Source organism: Populus trichocarpa, chromosome 16 (assembly GCF_000002775.5).
Source record: "Populus trichocarpa isolate Nisqually-1 chromosome 16, P.trichocarpa_v4.1, whole genome shotgun sequence".
NCBI lineage: Eukaryota > Viridiplantae > Streptophyta > Magnoliopsida > Malpighiales > Salicaceae > Populus > Populus trichocarpa.
In genome coordinates this window covers 4,500,296-4,523,263 of record NC_037300.2, presented here as the reverse complement: position 1 = coordinate 4,523,263, position 22,968 = coordinate 4,500,296, and the positions used below count along the sequence as shown (strand labels likewise).

The 22,968-nt window shown below is 35.3% G+C and overlaps 3 protein-coding genes across 4 annotated transcripts; 2 read left to right on the top strand and 1 right to left on the bottom strand.

The window, feature by feature from the left end:
- Positions 1-94: 94 nt before the first annotated feature.
- LOC7469922 (probable E3 ubiquitin-protein ligase BAH1-like) lies at positions 95-4,896 on the bottom strand. Of its 2 annotated transcripts, XR_002978486.2 has the most exons (7): positions 4,462-4,896; positions 3,510-3,754; positions 3,170-3,418; positions 2,932-3,069; positions 907-971; positions 752-810; positions 596-684 (listed from the first exon to the last, which is right to left on the bottom strand). XR_002978486.2 is itself a non-coding variant. In XM_002322718.4 (6 exons), the coding sequence occupies exons 1-6, from the start codon at positions 4,679-4,681 to the stop codon at positions 579-581; spliced, it is 1,017 nt and encodes a 338-aa protein (XP_002322754.3). In that variant the 5' UTR covers positions 4,682-4,890; the 3' UTR covers positions 95-578. The 2 variants fall into 2 exon arrangements, 1 of the variants encoding a protein (XP_002322754.3); XM_002322718.4 differs by lacking the exon at positions 907-971 and having other exon boundaries at positions 95-684; positions 4,462-4,890.
- A 3,109-nt stretch (positions 4,897-8,005) lies between these two features.
- On the top strand, positions 8,006-11,046 carry LOC7469921 (amino acid transporter ANT1). The gene is made up of 3 exons (XM_002323323.4): positions 8,006-8,547; positions 9,163-9,810; positions 10,419-11,046. Exons 1-3 carry the CDS (start codon positions 8,332-8,334, stop codon positions 10,821-10,823), a joined length of 1,269 nt encoding a protein of 422 aa, XP_002323359.2. The 5' UTR covers positions 8,006-8,331; the 3' UTR covers positions 10,824-11,046.
- A 2,189-nt stretch (positions 11,047-13,235) lies between these two features.
- Positions 13,236-21,303, top strand: LOC7469920 (probable glutamate carboxypeptidase AMP1). The gene is made up of 10 exons (XM_024587256.2): positions 13,236-14,481; positions 15,791-16,037; positions 16,821-16,969; positions 17,095-17,163; positions 18,128-18,215; positions 19,535-19,618; positions 19,719-19,807; positions 20,455-20,568; positions 20,695-20,829; positions 20,943-21,303. Exons 1-10 carry the CDS (start codon positions 13,525-13,527, stop codon positions 21,123-21,125), a joined length of 2,115 nt encoding a protein of 704 aa, XP_024443024.2. The 5' UTR covers positions 13,236-13,524; the 3' UTR covers positions 21,126-21,303.
- Positions 21,304-22,968: the final 1,665 nt, after the last annotated feature.

Sequence of the window (22,968 nt, the reverse complement as noted above, 5' to 3'; positions counted from 1 at the left end):
TGTTTTGTTTTAATTGCAAAAATAAATTTTTAAAATATATATATATATATATATATATATATATTATTTTAAAATATTCATGAGATAAAAAATATTATAAAAAAGCAAACACCACCACATAAAAATAATAAAAAGAGAGATACAAAAACATTAACAAGATGAAACAACAGGGGAAACTGAAAAGCTGTTCAAACTGAGACATGGAAGGAGTAAAGCGGGGGATCATCAAAATTCATAAAAAGAAATCCCAAGTAATTCGATTGAAATTACTTGGTGCTGACCAAATCGAGGTTCTCTTGCAAAAATTACTTGGTGCTGATAAATATTCACTGTCTTATTTTCTAGTCTTCCTTTCCTTTTCTCCATTGTAATCTCGATTACAATAGAGGTAGCTAAACAGGCTGCTCTCTTGGAAACATTCCAAAATGATCTTTAATTGGGTCTAGCTCAAAACCACCAAGAAATCCACAGCCTGCACTTAGTAATGCTTGAATTATGATATTCATCTCATGCAACTCTGAGCTCAACCACTTGAAGTATACTTCCAGAATTCCCTCCTCCATTCAAGCCTTCCACAATCAATAGCCAATCGCATATTTGGTCTGTAAATCCCAATACTCCCTGGTTTGCTTTACGGTCTCAGCACGTTCAGCAACCATCCTCTCTTTCCAGTGCTCTTTGCACCTGAAAGAGTTTGACAATCAGAAATTGTAAAATCTTAAACAAGTGAGTGGAATATTAGTTTCTTCACCTTCTTTTCACAAGCAGATCAAGTTCCAACATGTGCACTGCGTTAGTGTATACCCCAGCCTGCATAGGATGGTAAGCAAACTTGAGATCAATTCATGCCAGAAAATTCATTTTCTTCAGAAACAAAACAACCTGGACAGCAAACAAGCATGCTACCTATATTAAGCAGTGTTCACTCCAACAAAGTAAAATAGCAGATCTCTTCAGGTTGATTGGTTAATCTTATGAGACAGAAACATAAAATGTTAGAAAGAAAAGAAGGCTAATTTTTTCAGACTCAATCCACTCCCTGAAAGGTAAGGTCTTTCATTACTGCACTAGTTAGAACAATCCATGCTACCAAGGAAGATTCACCACCTGCAAACCTCTCATGGCAAACGAAGAAAGACAACTAGCAACATTGAAGATCCCAAGATAGTTGAACTTACTGAAACCTTTTTTCTTTGTACACACCAAGATATTATAACCATTGCACCCAATGTAAGAAACCAACCATGCATGGTGTATGACTACTTCCTTTCTGCCGTTGAAACAAAAGAGACCCTAGAAGAGAACAAGATACCTCTAGTAATGCACATTGTCTCAGGTGATACAACAAAAGCACCTTCAGAGTAAGTAGTTGCTTCAAGTTCCTACTTAGAATATGCCTTGAACAATCTTATACACCAGGGAATCAATCTGCGTGGGGCATAACTTTGCCGTTGAAAAAAAAGAGGGCCTTGAAGAGCACAGGGTAGCTCTGGTAATATACAGTGTCTCGGGTGATACACCAAAAGCACCTTCAGAGTAGGTAGTTGCCTCAAGTTCCTACTTAGTATATACATCAGGGAATCAATCTGTGTGGGGCATAATTGTTTTTATCCAAATAATAATTATCTGCAACCAGGGATTAGAAGGTGGGACGGTCACCATTACACTATCTCCTAAAGTATCAAAATATTACAATTTTTACGCACGATCAGAACAACAGTATTGTAATCTATTGAGAGGGGACAACGAATTTATAATGATTTCATCATCCTGTACCTAGTTTAGCACCAAGGAGTCTAGATAAATTGTTTTATCAGCCAGGAGTGATAGGCTATATTACTGTTCTACGGTATTCAAATCCTGAAACATCATGTATCATGAAATTGTCTAATCAGTGGGGAAATGATTAACAACAATTGTTAGTATACGAGTATACTGCTGCCTGAGACGTTGTAGGAAGTTATGAACATAAAAGCAGCTCGGTAGGGGGATGGCATAAGAGTATTCATATCCAGATCAGTATGAGAACAAAAACAGGAATAAGATAGACCATAAGACTGGATAAGTATGGAGTCATCTCTCAATGATCTAATCCTTGGATGTGGCTGTACTCCACTTAAGAAATAAAAAAGGAGAAACATTAAATGGTATTGGTAGGTGGTCCAAGGAGTGAGCTGGCAGTGACATTCATGGCAACCCACGACCCAATACAGCCTTGAGCAACCGCACATCTCAAAAGGGTACCGACTCAATAAGAAACAATGCATCTTTTCATATTCCGATAGGAGAGACTATCATGCAAAACATCAGATGTCAAAAGTGGAGATACTAAGACAAGTGTTTTAAAAACTCTCAAGTAACAACATACCTGTGACTTAATTTCCATCTAATGAAAAGAACACATTGTTTTGGACTCAAAGATGAGAAAAAAGAATGACTCTCTCTCTAAGGCTCTGACGGGATTAAGAAAGTTGCTGTGCTGCTGTTGCAGAAGTTTGGTGTTTAAGTGTATTGAGGTTTCAAAATTAGGTTTTGAGAAGATCAGAAACCAGCTTTATGACTCATGATCTACTTTTGTAAAGTCAACCAGAAAGTCAAACACACACTTAATGCAAAAGACATGATTTCCATATTCCATTTAGATAGATTCTCATTTCCCCTAGGCATGTAAGGACCAAATATGAATTCTGAATCGCTCACATTCGAGGTGACTTGTTAATATAAATCCTGTGCAAGTCAGGCAGAATCTTGGATGGTATTTCCTTTCCTGACTAAATGAAAGTTCATTTCTCTGGGAGCACAAAAATTCAAAACATATAAATATGCATAGACAAGTTTTCACATAAACACAAGCAACTATACTACATATATACATAAGGTGGTCTAGTGGAGCATATTATAAACATCAGTTTGCTTTAAAGACGTACAAACCTCTCTACAGACAGGGCACTTTGCATTTGAACTTGCAGATTTAAGGCCTTCAACCATCAGCACAGAAGCAGCTAAGCAAGCACACAACTTGCAGAAAAGATGACCACAACTCAAAGCATATGGATTAAAAACCATCTCCTGAGAGATAACGATTAAAAAAACAAAATAAGAAAAGACCAGCAGAAAAAATGTTACTTTATTTTTTGTACCTTGGATTGCACCGGAACTGATATCTTACCAAGCAAATGGCACAAGTCAGGCCGTATTCTAATTTTGTATAATTTGGAAGCATCAGTGTCATAACAGGTTCTGTAGCACTGAGATCACAGGAAAACCGACTGCAAAACTCACTAAACTCCCCTCCATCTATTCCATCAAAATTCAAATAAAAGGCTCCCAACTCTATTAGCCAAGGTGATTGCAAAAGCTCTATATGTTCAGACCGCATCTTGGATTTGAAATTCTTCCCATTTATAGAGCAATGTACCTAAAATTGAAAAAATATGCCTTTAATGTAAAGATAACATAAACCTAATAAGAAAGATCAAATGATGAAAATGGACTAAATTGCTGCATACTTTATCATATTTCTTTAGAATTTTACGGATAGCAATTGCATTCATGGTAACATATTCAATCAGCATGCGCCCTTCTTCAACCATGATCTGCTGATCATTTATGAAACATTGACGTAGACGAAGTTTATATCTTTGCATTCCCCTGGCAACATGAAGATGGAGGAGATGTCTAACTCTGGAACTAAAGCACCCAGCTATATCTGAAGCTTCCCTCATCAATTCGGAAAAGAACATCTGATCACACACTACAAAATAAAAAAGCTATTGTGATTATAACACAGATACCAATTACAAACATTCAGCAGTCAAATTATTCTGTTTTAAGTTGAACCTGTAAAAGTAAGTTAAATTTAGTGACCTATATAGTGAATTGTAGCGAACATTAAAACCAAAAGAAATTGAGCATACAAGACCTTGCCGGAACCCATGCGGCTCATCACATTTACTATAAATCAGAAGACATGAATGATTAATCGCAAGAACATCAAGTAAAGCTAAATTGTCTCGAGAAGGCAATCAACTAAGATCTTAAATTGATATAGCAATTTTGAAAATACATCAAAACAGAACAAGAAAGCATACGAAATCTCTTTCAAATATTTTCAAACACGAAATCAATGAATAAACTAGAACCCTGGTTAGAACTGAATATAAACAGTATGGTTGTGGCGAAGAGACACCACTAATTACTCCACTCTTCTTTTTATTGCCTTATTTTCTTTTCTTTTTTTTCACCAACCCGTCTGATAACTCCTCCTATCCTTTCCTGACTTCCAACTCTTTCAATTCAGAGACGAAATCAAATGTCTTTACAAACTAAACTAGGTATCAAGAAACATAATCAGCCAAAAGGGTAACTGACAACTATCAGCCAAAAGTTTTCAAATTTGACAGAAATCCCATATCAAGATTCCATCTCTCCAACAAAAACATGAAAGGAAAGAGAACTTACAAGGGCAAGATTGGCAATGGCAGAATTGAGACAAGCTATGATTCTGTTCACTGTCTCTTTCTTGTAGCTGCTCGTCGTTGCAAGAAGTGGATGGTGGACCTTGGCTTCTGCATTTCTTTAACACTTTTTTGAGTCGTTTGTACTCAACATGAGCACATTTGTCCAAACACCCTTCTTGTTCTCCGTGTAAATACTCCATGAATGTCTCTCCAAACTTCATCTTCTTCTTTGTTTCGATGAAGAGAAACGAAGGATTAAATAATATTTATTTTAAGGATTAACTAATTGGGATTTGGAAACGAGTTTCTTTTCTATTGAAAGACACAAGCAAGAGGATGTTGCGTGCAATTTGTTTCGATAAAAAAACGAAACCCGCGCTTCTCTTGGAATTTGCACCATTAACGTTAATAAATAGGAAGTACAGTTTGACCTGAACAAGCAAAGTCAAAAACAATCCAGATGCATTTATGAGAAAATTGGACTCCACCCACACAGCCCACTAACGTAATGATGGGATGTGATATGATATGATCCTCCTCTGGTGGTGGGAACTCCTGCTGCCGTATTAAGGACCATTGAAAGTGTTTTTTTTTAATAAAAACATTAATTATTTTTTGTAATAATTTTTTTTATATTTTTAAATAGTTTTGAGTTAAAAATGATTTTTTTAATATATATATATAAGTATTTTCAAGCAAAAAAAAATATTTTAAAAATCAACTACTACAAAAAAACTATTTTATATTGTATTTTTAAGTATTTTTAGATGCATTTTATCTTAAAAAATATTAAATTTATTTATTTTTAATAATTTTAATGAACTAATATTAAAAACATCTAAAAAAATTATTTATATTTTTAAAAAACACCATAAGTCACACTTCACTTATTTTAAAAATAGATTTAATTTGAAAAAATATGAAATTAATTTATTTTTAATGTTCTTTGATGATTATAATATACTAATATAAAAATAAAAAATATTTTAATATATTTTTAAATAAATTTAGAACAAAAATAAAAATACATTATAGAACACAATATCAAATCACTCACGTCACTTATTTACAATTTAATTTTAGACCTCTGATGTATCAAATTATCATCATTGAATATCCACTTTAAAAAATCATAAATTTTTCAAACAAAGTAATGATCCCATATGGGAAAGGCTATCGCCGCCCTTCTCCCATTATTTTTATTTTCCTTGCTAAACCATGATGACACCGTGACCCTCCATCTTCACAAAACCAGGTTAATGAGCTCATTAGTCCCTTTATTTTCATAATATTATCAACGTGGTCCGACATTAATTAATTTTCTTAAAGTAGACCTTCTATTTATCCTTTATTATTTAAATAAGTCCTTCCATCAAATTTAAATGTTAAATAATGAGTTGACTTGACAACTATAATTCACTAGATTCTTTACTTGTATTGTATAATGGGTCACATCAATATTTTTTAATATAAAAAAAAACATTTAGGTGTTGATAATTTTTTCTAGAAAAAAAAAATCAAATTGTGTAGAAGTTAACTCAATTTACTCAATAAGTTTATGGATAACCTGAATTATCAATAAAAATATAGTTTGACTCATAAAAATTAAAGACAACATTAAAAAAAATATTAAGACAACAACATATTAAATCGACCCCATTTAACTTGTCAAATCCACACCTCAAGTTATGATATCATGATAATTTTATATAAAACAAATCAAAACAAATTATGAAACTAAAATCGCAATCAACCCAATATTAAATGAAGGATTAAAAAAAATCAATTAAAAAAAACTCAAAACAAATTACCCAAGTTAACCTGCCAAACATACGATTCGAATCATGAGTTCAAGATAACTTCATGAAAAGTAAATCAAAACAAATTATGAAACTTAATTCTCAATCAATCAAATGTTGAATGATAAAATTGATAAAAAGAAAATCAACTAAAAAAAAGATCAAAAAAACAACCCAAGTCAACTTAGGTTAATTTTTCAACCCATGACCCAAATCATGAGATTAAGATAACCTTATAAAAAGAAAATCAAAATATTACCCAAGTTAACCTGTTAAACTCATAATTCATGTCATGAGACTGAAATAATCCCATATTAAAAAATCAAAATAAATTATGAAGCTCATTTCCCAATAAACTGATTATTAAATGATGAATTCAGAAGAAAAAAATCAATTTAAAGAAAAAAGATAATAAAATCATATGAGTCCACCAAAATTAACCCGCAAAATCAGTGACCTGAATTATGAAACCAAAAGAACTTCATAGAAAAAGAACTAAAATAAACCATGAAACCTAATTCATAATTAACTCAATGTTGAAAGTAAAAACTGAAAAAAATAAAATCAATCGGGTTAACATGTTAAACTTACGACATGAGTTATGAGACTAAAATAACTATATAGAAAGCAAAATGCAACAAATCATAAAACTCAATCTCCAACAAATTAAATATTGAATGATGAAATTTAAAAGAAAAAACATAAATTTTTAAAAAATAAAGGCAAAAAAATATTACTGCAATGAATAGTCGCCTCTCTAATATTTTTTAAATTAATTGTTCACTCAATAAAGTTGCATTAGTTTATCATAATCCATGTTATAATTATTTTATATTTAAGCAGTAACATGGATAATTGAGCAGTAACATGGATAGAGAATCAACTCAGTATTAAATTAAAACACATAAATAGATGAAATAGATCCCCACTTGTTATGCCAACTTAACATGTAATGTTTTTGTTTAGAAGATAAGTAGGAGGGATGTTTGATCATATTAACCTCATCCTACACTTAATGTCAGCCACAAAATTAGAATTTGTTTTTTTTTCTATCTTTTATTATATTTTAAAATGGGTTATAGAAAATAACTATTAGGATGTCATTAATTACTCTCTAAACACCATATATTTACTCATGAAATACGATGTAAATCAGGAGTCAATCCAGTGACACGATAACTTGGTCTTTGACTCAAGTTAGATTTCAACGAAATCAAATTGGAGTTGATTAAGTTTGGCCCAATTGACTCGATGAGTCAACTGTAATCCAGTCAAACTCTGATTTAACTTATTTTTTTTCTTCAAAATGATATCGTTTTTAATTTGTTTAAAAGAAATTTTAAAATAATATAATTTTAAATTGACCTGACTTAACTCATTCAACCCATAGCCTGATTCTTAGCCTATGTCACGAGCCGAGATGGTATTATGCCGTATTTAGCATGATGGTCCAATTGTGCTTTTGAAAATTCTTGATTGTTTTAGCTTTAAATTAATTTTTTTATATTTTTAAATTGTTTTGATATTTAAAATTGAATTTTAAAAATAAAAAAATATTAATTTAATATATTTCTAAATAAAAAAATATTTTTTAAAAATAATTTCTATTTCACTCTTAAATATTACTTAATAAGTATGATGATGTTCACCTTCATTTGGTGCCAACCAATAGAAACAGACAGGAATGCCATAACTAGCAAGCACATGGTATGACCTATTTGGTTAATTACTATTTAACTTTCTTTACAATTCTTGAACATGTGAATTTCTAGATCTCCAAAACAAAAATAGGAACACCACAGCAAGTTTTACAGATAGGATTCATAGCACATAACAGCCGTTTCCAAAAAAATAAAAAAAAAATACAGAAAATCCTGAATTTAGCAGTCACAATCCAAGACATAGATTCACCTCCACAACTTACCCAAGCTGCTGGCAGAAAGACATCCACCACCATCGTAACTCCTAAACCCTCCGAACCTTTCGTCTCTAAACAAAAAGACAAAAAGCCGACGAAAACTCCAGAGAAATATAGAAGACGTTCAGGCAATCAAGAAAAAGGAAAAAAAGAAATGGGAGATGAATTGAAGATTTCTACAATTCCTCTACTTGAATCTTCATCAACAGGAACAGCTTCTAAAATTCAAACACTAGGGAATATAATTGTTTCCGTGGTTGGCACTGGTATTTTAGGCCTGCCTTTCGCTTTTCGAATTGCTGGCTGGCTCGCTGGCTCTCTCGGTGTCCTCGCCGCTGGAGTTGCCACTTATTATTGCATGCTTCTCCTTGTCAGTCAGTTTTCTCTTCTCCTTTTCTTTTCTTAATCCTCTTCCATATAGTTCTTGTTGCCCAGATGCAGTTTTTATACCAGCAACATATATCTAATCCAGGGATAAAATTTATTATTTGTTTCTTTAGAGGTATTAACAATATTTGTTTTTGGGGTTTATTATTCACTACTATTTTCAAAATCTCCTTTTTTAAAACTTTATTTCTTTTTTGGTTCCTTGCTTTTGTTGTTTTCATTTATCTTTAATTTTGGGATCTGCTGTACTTATTTTATGTGGCCCAAAAATTCATCAACAGCAAGTACTTCAGAAAATTCTTTAAGGAACTTGAAATGGTCACAATAATAAGATCAGCAGAGTCTGACTTGGGTTACTAACTCAATTAATCGCATCTATCAAACTTTTGTGCCATTTTTTTTCCTGTTGTTTAATGTTTCATTAGTCATCACTTACTGATTTGATTATATATATATGTATAAAATTCAAGCTCACGATCCTAAAGATGTAAGATCGAGTCTCGAAGTCAGTTGTTTTATTTGTGGTAAAAATGTTAGAAGAATTCCGTTTCCCTCAATGACAGATTTATACTGTTCTTCTCTTGGCCCACTGCTGCAGGTTCAATGCAAAGAAAAGCTAGCATCTCAAGAATTAACACCAGAAACAGAAACATATGGTGACTTGGGTTACAAATGTATGGGTAACACAGGCCGTTACCTGACAGAATTTCTCATTTTCATATCCCAGTGTGGAGGAGCAGTGGCATACCTAGTCTTTATTGGCCAAAATCTATCATCCGTATTCAAGGGCCATGGACTTTCTCTCTCATCCTTCATATTCTTGTTAGTCCCTATCGAGATCGCACTATCCTGGATCCATTCGTTATCTTCTTTAGCACCTTTTAGCATTTTTGCCGACATATGCAATGTGTTAGCGATGGCAGTCGTGTTGAAAGAGGATTTAGATAAGGTAATAAGCGGTGAATTCAGGTTTGGTGATAGAAAGGCAATCACATCTAGTATAGGAGGATTGCCATTTGCTGCAGGGATGGCAGTGTTCTGTTTTGAAGGGTTTGGGATGACATTGTCGTTGGAGGCTTCAATGAAAGAGAGGGGCGGTTTTGCTAGCTTGCTGGCAAAGGCATTCTCTGGGATTACTCTTTTGTATGTTCTGTTTGGTTTTTCTGGTTATATGGCTTATGGTGATGAAACTAAAGATATTATAACTCTCAATTTGCCCAACAATTGGTCCACAATTGCTGTTCAGGTAATGTGCTCTTGCTTTTTGCAATATCAATATGTCACTTATAATGTAGTAACATCCTTCTTTTCATCTTTACATACCGCATTAGTACTTGCTCAAGGATTCCCTTTCCTTTCTTAATTTGTTGGTATTAAATTTAGAAATGAATTGCTTCACTAGTTGTTTATTACAAGAAATCTTAATTTATCCCAACACAGCTTTTGGAATTATTAAAATAAAGGTTAGCTTTAGAACTTGCAACCAGTTCTTTATATCCATTGCCTTGGATGCATTAACAAATGCCTTGCCTGCCTGTCTACTCTGTCGTTGTCTAGTATTATTGTTATTCACTGTCATCCTCCATTTGGAACTGATTGTCTTTTTGCATATAATTTTTATCTAAAAGCATAAAAAACCAGATGCGTAGGCACGTATTTTTATACTGCATGTAAGACTTTTGTAATTTTCTTGCATGTATGCCTACCATAAGACTTAATAATTGCAAAGGTAATAGTGGAATTGGCAGGGTAATCTTATCACTGCAATATTGCAAATCCTACTCTACTATATTATTACTTTATTATGCAGCAGGATGTGATTGCCATGCTAATCTTTGTGCTAATTGGCAACAGGTTGGATTGTGCTTGGGACTAGCATTCACGTTTCCCATCATGGCACACCCAATCCACGAGATTGTGGAGGGGAAGCTGAGAAACAGTGAATGGCTTCGAAAGGTCTGCTATAAAGATGGTGAGAATCCAACATTAGTTGGAAAGTTTGGAACATATCTGAGTCGTGCTATATTGATTGTTGTTTTGGCACTCTTGGCATCATTTGTGCCTGGTTTTGGTGAATTTGCATCGCTTGTGGGGAGTACTGTATGTGCACTAATCTCATTTGTTTTGCCAGCCGCATTTCACCTAGAATTATTTGGTTCATCGTTACGATTCTGGGAGAAAGCCTTGGATTATATCTTCTTGATAGGTGGACTGCTCTTTGCTGCTCATGGTACTTACAATTCCATCATTGGTTTCTGAAGGAATTTTGGCTTGAATTATGTTTTTATTCTTTCCTTTTCAGTAGCCTAGATTGTCACATAGAGAAATGTAGTTTCATGTAAGTGACATTATTAGCAACAGGTAGAAGGGGATGTATCTCTAGAGATCATTTACTTGGGGACTGAAGATACAGCAACTTGCTTTGTATACTGCTGCTGGCCCTGCCTTTATCCAATCGAATGGAAAGTTCAACTTTCATGAATTTAGATTGCCTCATTCACCCAATTGACTCTTGATGTCTGTAAGGAATCAAATTGGCTCTCTTTTTGTTGCATTAATGTGCTCCTGCATCTTTTCGAACATGCGGCTTCCACGCTGGTAATAGAAAATTTTGAAACTAATTAAAACTACATATTTTTGTCAAGGTTTTAAACAGCTTCACGCACTGCCTCCATCACAAATACCAGAATTATTTTGGGTACACTATACAGGTACGGTACACCTAACTTCATGCTTTAACAATCGCACCACAATTCTGTTAGGTAGGCCTAATTTCACAGATTAGAAATCTAACTCCAGTCTGGTAAGCCTAAACCCTGTCATCTTTTGCTGCTTGCAACTTTGCATACCACTTAAAAGGTATCTTTTCTGCTTCCCAAGAAAAGGAATGCAGATAGCTCTGATGTGAAATTCTGGAAGAGGCTTAAAGCCAGGTGCTGACATTGGACAAGACTTGGGGCCAGGATGCCAGAGAATGAGCAAAGATGGCAACAGAGATTCTAATTTTTTGTTGGGAAAACATTGCGAATGACCTGTAACAAAATGCAACCCATGAAAAGATTGGAATATGTAATAATAGATCAGAAATTGAAATATCTACTACATGTGGAATATTACAGTACTGGACCTTCAAAATCTTTCCGGGGCCTGCTGTCTTCCCAGCAGTGTTTTCTCCTTTAGAATAAAGCATCTTTGATGATTTGCACTATTTGTTGGTATATATGTCATCCTTTTCAGGTGAGGGACATTTTAGATGCATCAAAGCTAATGATATCCCCACTCAGTCCAGCATTAGCAGTGAGCATCCACTCCATTTGTAGAGAGAGGGCCAGCTTTTGGCAAAGATGACGAAGTGAGAGTGAAAATGAAATGGGGGCAGAAAGACATGGATTCTCATTGCTCCAGAACAACATATTAAAAGATGAACGAAGATCATGAAAAAGCTCCACGTCCTTTTCCAAAATAAAATCCATGACAACTCCTTTTGTTTTCATTTGTAGCCACAATTTTGGTATTCTTAGTATCCATTAAAGATATGTCACTCAGGATAAAGATATTCATGTGGGGAGAGCAGTACTTGCTGATAGAGATGGGAATCGCTTCTCTTATAATGACACCCTCACTGCTTAGCGTGGAACCCCAATTCCCATGTGGCCTCCCATCACATCCTTTTCTTCCTAATCCCAATTAGAAGATTTGTAATCAAACTTTGTTTTCGTAAGAAAGAAGAGATCGGACTTTGATAAAATTTTCAGGCAATGATTTCAAGGATGCATCTCATGATGATCACAGCAATTGATCAACTTGTAACCATGCTCAAGCAACCATAAAGCTACTTTGAACCAGTCACATAGAAAGGGCTCGACTTTCTCCTTAGGCATAACCCTTACCTAAGTACTTTAGCAAGTGTTCTTCCAAGTGTTAGGACAAGTTGTCGGCCATTTTGATCTTTCGCGGGTGTTAAAGATATTAAATTTGGTGCAGTTAAACAAGTTCGCTCGGTGATTCATTGATTTAAAATTTATTATAGCTGTTCAATTTCATGATTTATCGATTTGAAATTTAGTCTAAATCAAGTTTTATTTTGAATTATTTTGGTTGAATCACTGATTTGCTAAAATTTTTTTAAAATGTTTTTAGATTATTTATATACTATTATTAAAAATAAAAAAAAATTATTTTAATATATTTTAATATAAAAAAAATATTTTAAAAAATAATTTTTACTACGGTATAAACACCTCGTTGTTCAAAACCAACACCAAATACTTGGAAAAATAGAAACAGTTGGGAAAATAGTAATTAGTTGTAATCCAATGAATTTATATCTAAAATCTGATAATTAATTTTGAACATTTTGCCCACTTTATGATGCAAATTTTAAAATTACAAATATTAATAATAATAATAAAAATTAACAGGAACGAAGCCAGCTTCCATGTAGGACCCTCCTTCCACTTAAGAAACATGGACCCAGTTTTAGGTTGTACTATGCTTACTGTGCACCAACATTCTCTCCCCCACCCCTCCTCTGCCCTTCTCCTTGTGTATATATATTTGGGTGCACAAATAAATCCCACGGGCCCACTCCCCACCCACTTCCTCCCCTCAGAAAATGACAGTTTCAGGGCCTTTTTCCACGGACAGACTCTTTTTCTTCAGTTCCCAGGTCCTGAAGACTTCTTCGTCCTCACCTCCCATGCATCATTACATTATAGTACAACACCACATCCCATGTTAATGTTACCATCCCTACAAGTAGCATTAATAAATCAAATAAAATAACAGTTTCCTGTTCCACCAATCATAACTTCTCTTGCTAGTATATAAAACAACTCTGTAACCAGTCACAACAAATTACTAAAGCACACCAAAGAAACCCAACACCGCCACCGCCACCATCAACAACAACAGCAACCCTTAAAAAGGAAAACAAGAAACCCTTTCTTGGTTTCTAACAATGTCTCCACCGCTCACAAAACCAACAACAACAAGCTCGATCTTTTTCCCATCAAAACCGCCACCGCCACTCTGCACTTTCCTTCTCTTGACAGTCCTTTGCTTTATTGGTTTCTTTTACACTCTCCACCACTCTCAAAATCCCAAGACTACCCTCCAGCACACCGCCACCCTCTTCCTCTCTTACTCCTCTAACTCCACCATCTCCTCCTACCTTCACTCCCTCACTCTCCACCCTCACCTCGCTGGCACCAAACCTTCTCTTGACACCGTCAACTATGTCTTCTCCCATTTCAAGAACCTCAAGTTAGAAACACACAAGAAAGAATACCAAGTTTTGCTCTCTTACCCTATAAAATCTTCACTCTCCGCGCATTTTAGCAACGGGAGTGTTGTAGATTTTAATATGAGTGAGTTTCTTGATCTTGCTGAATCAGATAAAATCGTTTCCCCGTACCATGCGTATTCGCCGTCTGGTACGGTGCACGCTAAGGTTGTCTTTGTGAATTATGGCCGTGAAGTGGACTATAATGCGCTTGGGGCTTTAGGGGTGAACGTTAGTGGATGTGTTGTTTTGGTAAGGAAAGGTGAGGGTTTAAGTAGGGGTGGAGTGGTTAAAATAGCTGAATCTAAAGGTGCTTTGGCTGTTCTGTTGTACGCCGAGGACGGTAGGGTAAGTGGGGGTGTGGAGAGAGGGACTGTGATGAGGGGTGTAGGAGACCCACTTAGTCCGGGGTGGGCTGGGGTTGAAGGAGGGGAGAGACTGGGGTTAGAGGACAGTGAAGTACTTGAGAGGTTTCCTAAAATTCCATCTCTGCCCTTGTCTTTTGGGAATGCTGACGTCATCTTGGGGTCGCTTGGTGGCCGTACCGTGCCTCCGGAGTGGAGGGATTCTGGTGGAAGGTCTAGGGTCTTACGGACCGGCCCAGGGCCGGCTAAGGTCAACTTCACTTACCAGGTTGGTTGTTTTGTTTGTTTGTTTGTTTGTTTGTTTGATGAATGTTTCGAGTGTTCTATGCTCGAATGTTGTACTGATAGAATGCTATAGAAGACAAAAAAGAGAATTTTGAAAGGCCCACAAACGTTGGTCCAAAATCATGGTATCTATGAATATTTTTAGTTGGCTAATTGTTGATTTTGCTATTTAAAGGTTGGTCAAACTGGTATTTGGATCGGTATATGAGGATTGAATAGTAGTAAATTTGGATGAGTGCTGAAGTTCCTGTTTACGCTTTCTATTTCCTGGGCTATGATTCTAGTTGAATTTGCAAAATCTGGAGTTGAATTCGAAGTTTTGGAAGAGCTAGAAATGCTTTTGTTTGGCCTAGAGCGGCCATGACAACAAGGACTAGCTTCCCTGAAACATGTGAACTTGATAACATGCTAGTGTGCAATGACATAGTAACATGATTATTGTAGGCAAAACTCAAGATGATTCACTTAAGCTTTTCAGTTTTGTGATTGGGTTTTCTTGGTTTGGAGAATATGTGCCTGCCACCTGCAAGCTCATTTTTTGTTCCTTGGTGGAGAAGTCTTGACATAATAAATTTTAGTAAATATGACCTGTATTGATGTGACTGTTATTTTTGTGTTTCCTAATTATCCAACTATGATTGGTATCTTACTATGTGATCTTGCTTATTTCACACAACTAAGATGTTGGGAAAATATCAATATCTATCCACAAGATGATCGATGGAGGGCGACTGTTAAAGATGGTGAAGTTGAGCTGAGTTTTGACAACTTAATCTACTGTATGAGATTCAGCAGATTAAGATTTTCCTTTTTCTGCTATTTGATATGGAGAGTTGTGATTGGTTTTTTAAGTCCAATCACCCCTTTTTTTTTTCTGGTTTGGGCTTGCGATTTATCAGGGAATTCATTTCCCATAGCCGCACTCTATGATTTGTGTTATGTTGGAAGAGGGATATGTCTGTTTTGCTACGTGCTTTGAAAGAGTTTGTTTTCCTGTAGCTCAATATTAATTCTGGATGCTATGATTTGATTTGGACGGATTTTTTTCCAACCTATTAATTTACAACGCATTGAATTGAATATCATCTGACGTGCTTCTTTATGTATGAGAATTTCAGCTCTCTGCAATTTTGTAATGCTCTCTCTTTGTTATAAATGTATTTGGCTGCTTATTATTAATGAGGAAACGCGGAAAGAAACACAAAAAGCATATTAAAAGCTATTTATTTGACAAGCGCATTCCACTTTTCACACATTTTTTCTTGATTATGGATTTTTCTTCTGTTCTTTAGGGGGAGAAAAAGGTGGTGACAATCCACAATGTTTTTGCTGTCATAAGGGGGTCAGAAGAGCCTGATCGTTATGTGATCCTTGGTAATCACAGAGATGCATGGACATATGGAGCTGTTGATCCCAATAGTGGTACTGCTGCATTACTAGACATTGCTCGGCGATATGCTCGTTTGATGCAGAAGGGGTGGAACCCTCGAAGAACTATAATCCTTGGTAGTTGGGATGCAGAAGAGTTCGGGATGGTAGGTAATTCTCCATCTTTGTTTTCATTTATGTGCAATGGGTGTGAAGTGGATCAAGATGTTAACCTCAGGATTGTTGAATTATAGTTTCTCACATTTACTGTGCTGTCTCTGATTCTACAATCTTCTTCTTGCATAGAACAGGATGGAAGGGTACTGGATCAAGTTTGATCCTCATCCATTGATTACTTTGTTGAAAACTGAAGAACCTGTTTGACATGACTCGTTATGCATTATTGATAAAGAATACATTTGACAAAATTATTTTGCTTCATTATTCTGCATTGCAGCTTCTATTGATGCAATGACAATTCAATTGTCCATGGAAGTGATCACTTTGGAATGAGGGAGACAGATACTTCTATCATCTCCTTATAAAATGGATGGACCTTTCAGCAATTTCATGTGTTTGACTTTGTGGTCGATTGCTGATCCTCCCATCCAAGTCTGTACATGGATCTCTGTTCTGATTTCCCAAAGTCTGGCAACCGTAACAGTTCTATATAAACAGAATACCAAATTTGCTTGGAGAGGGGTGGGGGATTTCAGGACTGCTATTTATTACTGTATCTAAACATGAATGCAGTAAATTGATGGGTTCCTTGAGAAAAAGAATCTTTCCTTGCTCTCTAAATGTTGTTGTCAAGCCTCATAGTTTTTCTTTTAATAGTTTTATCTGAATATGTATCTGTGATAATCTTTGGATGCTGAACCTAACAAGATTGTATACTGGAGTGCTTTTGTGTATTGCAATAATCCAAATTAATGTGTAACTATGATATTGTAGGGTCTACCGAGTGGGTTGAACAAAACCTTGTCAATTTGGGTGCGAAAGCAGTGGCGTATCTTAATGTAGATTGTGCAGTTCAAGGCCCAGGATTTTTTGCCAGTGCAACTCCCCAGCTAGATAATCTTCTTATTGAGGTTACAAAAAAGGTAAATTAGAGGAACAGTATGTTGTTACTTTTAAGGCAGTTTTGATTAGTCTCTTTGGATGTTGCTTGGTTTCAAAACGTGACATTTTAACCAGTTATTTCAACTAATACTAAAAATGATTTCAGGTCAAGGATCCTGAAGCAGAGGGTGCAACTGTATATGAGAAATGGGCAGCCAGAAACCAAGTCAATGCAGTAAGACTGAACAGTATCTTTTATCAAATGCCAGTATTTGAACTGCTCAAAGACGCTGCTTCTTCAATTATTAAATGCTAATATTTGAAATGCTTAAAGATTCACACACATGTATGTGTCTGTGTTTGCACATGCACGTCCTTCACTTAAACTATTGTGTAGCAGCATACCACTTTGGTATCTACAAAAGAATAGGTCCTATGTGCAATGCACTGATGACCATCTCAAATATCTTCTTGCTTTGAGGCTACAAATGGAAATGGTGCCTTTTTCTTTCTTTTTTTTCACAATTAGAAGTTATAACCACCCTAGTGGTGCTCATTTATTTAAGGATGGCAATGAATCAGGTCAGGGAAGGTTTTTTGCTGGATTATCTAAATCCGTAACCCACCTCTGCATGGAGGATTTTCTCCATGTAGCGGTACCCGACCTAATATGTTTTTTTTGAAGATCAATTTTACAAAAATAAAATCTAAGCTTAAAACAAACTACATCTATATTCATGAATCATAAAACCATAAAATAGTGTATCAATTTTCCATGTACAAAATAATAAAAATCATTTATGAATCATAAGATATAAAATTCAAGCATTACATTAAAATATAAAATTCAAGCAGTACATTAAAATATAAAATTACAACTCCAAAAAAAAAAAAGTGTTGACACCCTAACCTTGGGGAAGGGGCCTGGTGCATAACTGAAACTGGGTAAGGGGCAGGTTGGGTGATGGGGTGAGGGAATGCACCAACCCCTGATCAAACCAGATCAGATTTTATCCCTCTTCAGTTTGGCTGAGGTCAAACTGGTTAAAAGTCCAATCCAATTGGATCCATGCATGACAGATCAAGTGAAATTACCATCCATACATGTAGTCATACTTCAACGAATGATATGTTTTGGCCTCCTGGAGATAATTTTTTTATCAGGCTCTTATTCGGGAACTATCATGTTTGATTTGCAGATTCAAAGACTTGGTGGAGTGGATTCTGATTTTGCTCCATTTCTGCAACATGCAGGGATTCCTTCTATTGATATCTATTATGGAAGAGGTATGTTTCTCCTACCTTTGTAGTGATTATTTACTGGCAGTAATGTGCTATTTAGGTTTGTGGTCATGCATATGTGAGATATGAAGGTATTTATTTATCAGGCTCTCAAATGGAATCATTTCAGCAATTTGAATAGCTTTAGCTGCGTTCTTTCCCCTCAGCCTTGCAAATATTATTGCAGCTAAAGGATCAGAAATAAGGATAATTTTTAGGATTTTTGTTTTTGAACATGGTATCATAGGAGTAACACCACCATTTGTTTTCATCATCCCCACTTTCAAGTCATGCCTCTCTCCATGTTTTGGCATTATGACACACATTACTGTCTCTGTTCTTGAAGTTTAAGAGGAACCAAATTGGAAAAATAAACGTTCCCTGGATTTTCAAACATGATTGTGGCTTGACAGCAAGAGACTATTTTATTTTGTCTCGGGGAATGTCTGAGATGTTCTTTTCATAATCTAAACCTTGTTGGTATTAATGCCAGAAACAGTATTGTAATTTGATGAATTTTATTTATCTTTGGAGAAGCACGTGAGAATTTTCATTCTCTTGAATCATGGGTACAAAGCCACAACAATTAGAAAACTATCTAGAGAACTTGCCAGGTAGATAAAATCCAAACTAAGAGACATAATGATAAATCACTGGATTTTCATCTCCTTGACCAACTTTGACTCTGGTAGCGCAGCTACATGCTGGGAATTCTGATTCCTGTGAACCTCCTAGATGAATGGAGCAGGGCTTTGGTATGCCATAAACGCCCAGATGATGGGCACCAAGGACCGTATCGGTCGCACAACAAATGGATAGATTTAGCATCATGTAAAACAACAAGGCAGGTCTAGAAAAAACCTTCTAGATCGGAAGAAAACACTCTGAAAAGGATAAGAGAAGAGAGAATTGAAAAGGAAGAGAAAAGGGCATGCTGCTGGCAAAAGTCAAGCAGTGGTAACTCAATTCTTATGGGCGGGAGGGAGGGAGCGCAGTAGTGAGAGGTTGGGTAGGATTACTAGTGCTGGGTGGTACTTTTCTAAGGCTGGCAGCTACTGTCTGTGTTGAGTTAAGCATTTTATTATGTGACTTTGATGGTACAAGAACTTGAGAGTCTGGTGACATGGTTGAAGCCAAAGAAGAAACTGGCAGAAAACCTTGCTTCGCCTAAGTCAAACCCAGTTGCAAGAAACATTATCAGTGCAATTGAACAGATAATAGCAGAAAATGATTTGAAGTACATAGCTTTCATTTCTTTGCTAACTTGCGAGAATTCTTTGCTAGGGATACTAACTGAAAGCTGGAAATTTATACTTATTGTTCAGATTTCCCTGTCTATCACACTGCTTTTGACTCCTATGGGTGGATGAAAAAATATGCAGACCCGTTATTTCATCGTCATGTGGCTGGTTAGTGTCCTTTTCTGTCAACTTGTATGCCTACTGTCAGATAAATTGTAAGGGCATTCATAACTACTTTCAATGGCCTTTCTGTTTTTTGTTGTTTCAGTTGCTGGAATTTGGGGACTTCTAGCCCTTCACCTGGCTGATGAGTCTATTCTCCCATTTGATTACATCTCTTACGTGGAGCAGTTACAGGTGTGCATCTGATTAAAATTTCTCCAACATGTATTTGTTAGTTAAACAAACGATGTTTTAGACTAGCTGTTCACAAATAAGTGACCAAAATGGTTGGAAACTTGCCAATAGAGATGATTGCATTTCTATGGGAAACCTAGGGTGCTTCCTTCAAATTCCTTATGTAACTATTCATATTGTGAGTAAGAATAATTTTGTAGAAAATAGGATCTAACAAGAGGAAAAGACAGGAAAATAACATGGGAAGATGCATCATTCTAACAATTGGCATGGTTGGAAATCATGTGTTATGTTTGACTGCAAAGCTGTTCCATGATGGCTGTACAGCTAACAAGAGGAAAAGACAGGAAAATAACATGGGAAGATGCATCGTTCTAACAATTAGCATGGTTGGGAATCATGTGTTATGTTTCACTGCAAAGCTGTCCTACTTAAATATGATGGCTGTATAGTATGCATTTGTGAGATTCACCCACCCAACTCCACAACCTGTGGCTCTCGAGAAATGAAACTGGCTATTCAATTTTGAAGGTTGAAGAAATATGGTTACCGAAATCACATTGCACCATTATTGAACATTTTCTCTGAATATATAGTGAATTTTGTCATTTTCAATCTCAGACTGACATTTTCCCTTTCCTTGGCAGGGGCATACAGGTGTCTTGGGCAAACTATTGGACAGGAACGTATCTCTTCATCCTTTAGTTACTTCAATTCAAGAACTTGCCTCTGCTGCCAAAGAAGTGGAGTATGAAGTAAAGGTGAGCTCTTGAAGTAACTATTGGACTTCCTACATCTCAGTGGAGATGATGAAAACCTGCATTTTATGGTCATTTATTCTGCTCTCTCCCGAGTACTTAAGGGGCATGTATTGTTTTTTAATGCAGCAATTGAGAGAACAAGAGAGGAGGGGGGATTTTATAGATCTGAAGTTGCGAGCATTGAATGATCGGCTGATGCTTGCTGAAAGAGGCTTCCTGGATGTAGAAGGGCTTCAAGGAAGGCAATGGTTTAAGCATCTTGTAAGTGTTCTCCTCGTCTCCAGCTCAAGAGCATTAACTTGGATTTAAACAGTATTGTGAAGAACCTCAACAGCAATTTATGTGTGGAACTGACGTTTTAATCATCTCTGTAGATTTATGGGCCTCCGAGTAACTATGAAAGCAAACTGGATTTCTTCCCTGGAATAGCAGATGCTCTCTCTCAATCCACCAGCAAAAGCCAACAAAATAGACAAGCAGCAGTTCAGCATGAGATATGGAGAGTTGGCAGAGCCATTGAAAGGGCTGCTAGTGCTCTTAAAGGGAATCTCACCTGAATCTAGCAGAAAACATGCATCGACATGAGGCCGTCAACTTGTATATAAGAGTGGTCAACTTGTCATAGATTTTAACTTTACTCAAGAGATGCATAAGGTTAACTCTTGTAAATGCGAATTTAAAATCCATGCTGTAAAATTTTGCGTCATCCACAGCAAGCAAAGCAATTATCAAGAACATTGCCTCCCATGATTACTGATTTGCTGGAAAGATACGAAGAATTGATCTGAAATTGCAGACATCTGAATGTGTTCCACCCTTGCATGATCTTAAAACAGAATATATCGATGCCCTCGTGAATCTTCATAAAAAAAAAGTTTTAAAAATATACAGATTGGAAAATGACAGGAAATCAGTTAAAAAGCATGGGATTAGTAGGTTGCATTAATTGGGTCTCAAAATGAGATGGTGGCTAAATAAATTTGAGTGACACAACACAATATAACAGAGTTGCCTTACAGGCATCAACTTGCATGATAAAAACATGGCAGGTTTATTTCCTCCTTTCCAAGAGGCAAAATTAAAGGCATTGTGCTCTCTTTTTTAAAATAAAAAAAATAATTCTTGCCTTAGTTCGAATGTCCTCTCTCTTGCATCTTATAGTTCTATCTCCAACATGACTATATAATATACTGTTCATTTTGATTTAGTGTAATAAATGAGTTACCTCGTCTGATTTTTGCTACGACTTAGATCGATTTTTTTTAATACCAAAAAAGTTGTTCATGTATTTTCTAGCAATAAAATAATTTTAATTGTGAATTCAAAATTTGAAGCACAAGTTTAATAAAATTGATTGAGATTTTTATTCATCTATAAATATTAAAAACAAATTTAAAAAACATAAATCAAGACACTTGATCTTGTTCTAATGGCAGGCCTTAATATATATATAAGAATAATAATTTAAATATCATTGAAACAAAATAACTTGCTAATAAAACCCCTCCTTTTCTTATTCATGGTTATTTGGTCTATGCTTCCCTACGGGTTGAATAAAAAAAAATTATACAAAAAATGTGCAACCATTGTCGGCGCATTTTCTACTAGCAAGAAAAATTGTGATTGTAAATTCAAAATTTAAAACATACGTTTAATATTAAGGTTTCTATGTGCCAATAAAGGTTAAAAAAAGATATTAGTGACAGTTAAATACCAAGTCACAAACTCTTTGGTAACATTATTAAACTCGGTTCAGACTGATAAATTAACTTAAAGGCCCTTTAATCTAGGTCCTTGTTTGGCCTTGATTTCAAATCATACCATGTGGGAATTGATTTAAAAAAACATAGTTGATTTTATGAGTTCAACTGCAACTCGAGCAAAACCCAGTTTGATTTAAAAGAATCATAGAAGTTGTCTTTTTATTTTTTTAAAAAATTATTAATATGACAATGTTATGGGTCAACCCAGATCTTTACGTGTGTTTTGCAACTCTGTCAACTTAGCCAAAACCCAATTTGCCTTTTAAAAAAAAAAAACAATTTTGATCTAATATTTTTTTTTATATAAAAAAATTAAAACAATCTTAATTCACCTAACCTATAACTTAGATCACAGCCCTTACTGAGTTTAATAACCTTATTTTTAAAAATATATTTTTTATTTAATCAAGCGATTAACAATTTAAAAAATAAGAGGGGGATATTAATTAAAATTTTAAAAAAAGTAAAAGAAAAAAAAGCTAATTATTAATGGACTTAACAGGGTAAGCTTGCCGACAAGCACCTCAAATGCCTAGGGTTGAGTGCCTAGGTTTTTTTTTTTTTTTAATGAGGATAGATGATATGTCATCCTTTTTTTTTTTAATTTTAAGAAAGTTGACAATGCGTTTTCCTGAAA

Coding starts and splice junctions, on each gene's coding strand:
- LOC7469922 (XM_002322718.4), bottom strand. CDS start 4,681: ATGAAGTTTGGAGAGACATTCATGGAGTATTTACACGGAGAACAAGAA. Junction 3,070..3,169: donor TGACTTGTGCCATTTGCTTG/GTAAGATATCAG, acceptor GTTATCTCTCAG/GAGATGGTTTTTAATCCATA. Junction 685..751: donor GATCTGCTTGTGAAAAGAAG/GTGAAGAAACTA, acceptor AAACTCTTTCAG/GTGCAAAGAGCACTGGAAAG.
- LOC7469921 (XM_002323323.4), top strand. CDS start 8,332: ATGGGAGATGAATTGAAGATTTCTACAATTCCTCTACTTGAATCTTCA. Junction 8,548..9,162: donor ATTATTGCATGCTTCTCCTT/GTCAGTCAGTTT, acceptor CCACTGCTGCAG/GTTCAATGCAAAGAAAAGCT. Junction 9,811..10,418: donor GGTCCACAATTGCTGTTCAG/GTAATGTGCTCT, acceptor AATTGGCAACAG/GTTGGATTGTGCTTGGGACT.
- LOC7469920 (XM_024587256.2), top strand. CDS start 13,525: ATGTCTCCACCGCTCACAAAACCAACAACAACAAGCTCGATCTTTTTC. Junction 14,482..15,790: donor AGGTCAACTTCACTTACCAG/GTTGGTTGTTTT, acceptor TCTGTTCTTTAG/GGGGAGAAAAAGGTGGTGAC. Junction 17,164..18,127: donor CCAGAAACCAAGTCAATGCA/GTAAGACTGAAC, acceptor TTTGATTTGCAG/ATTCAAAGACTTGGTGGAGT.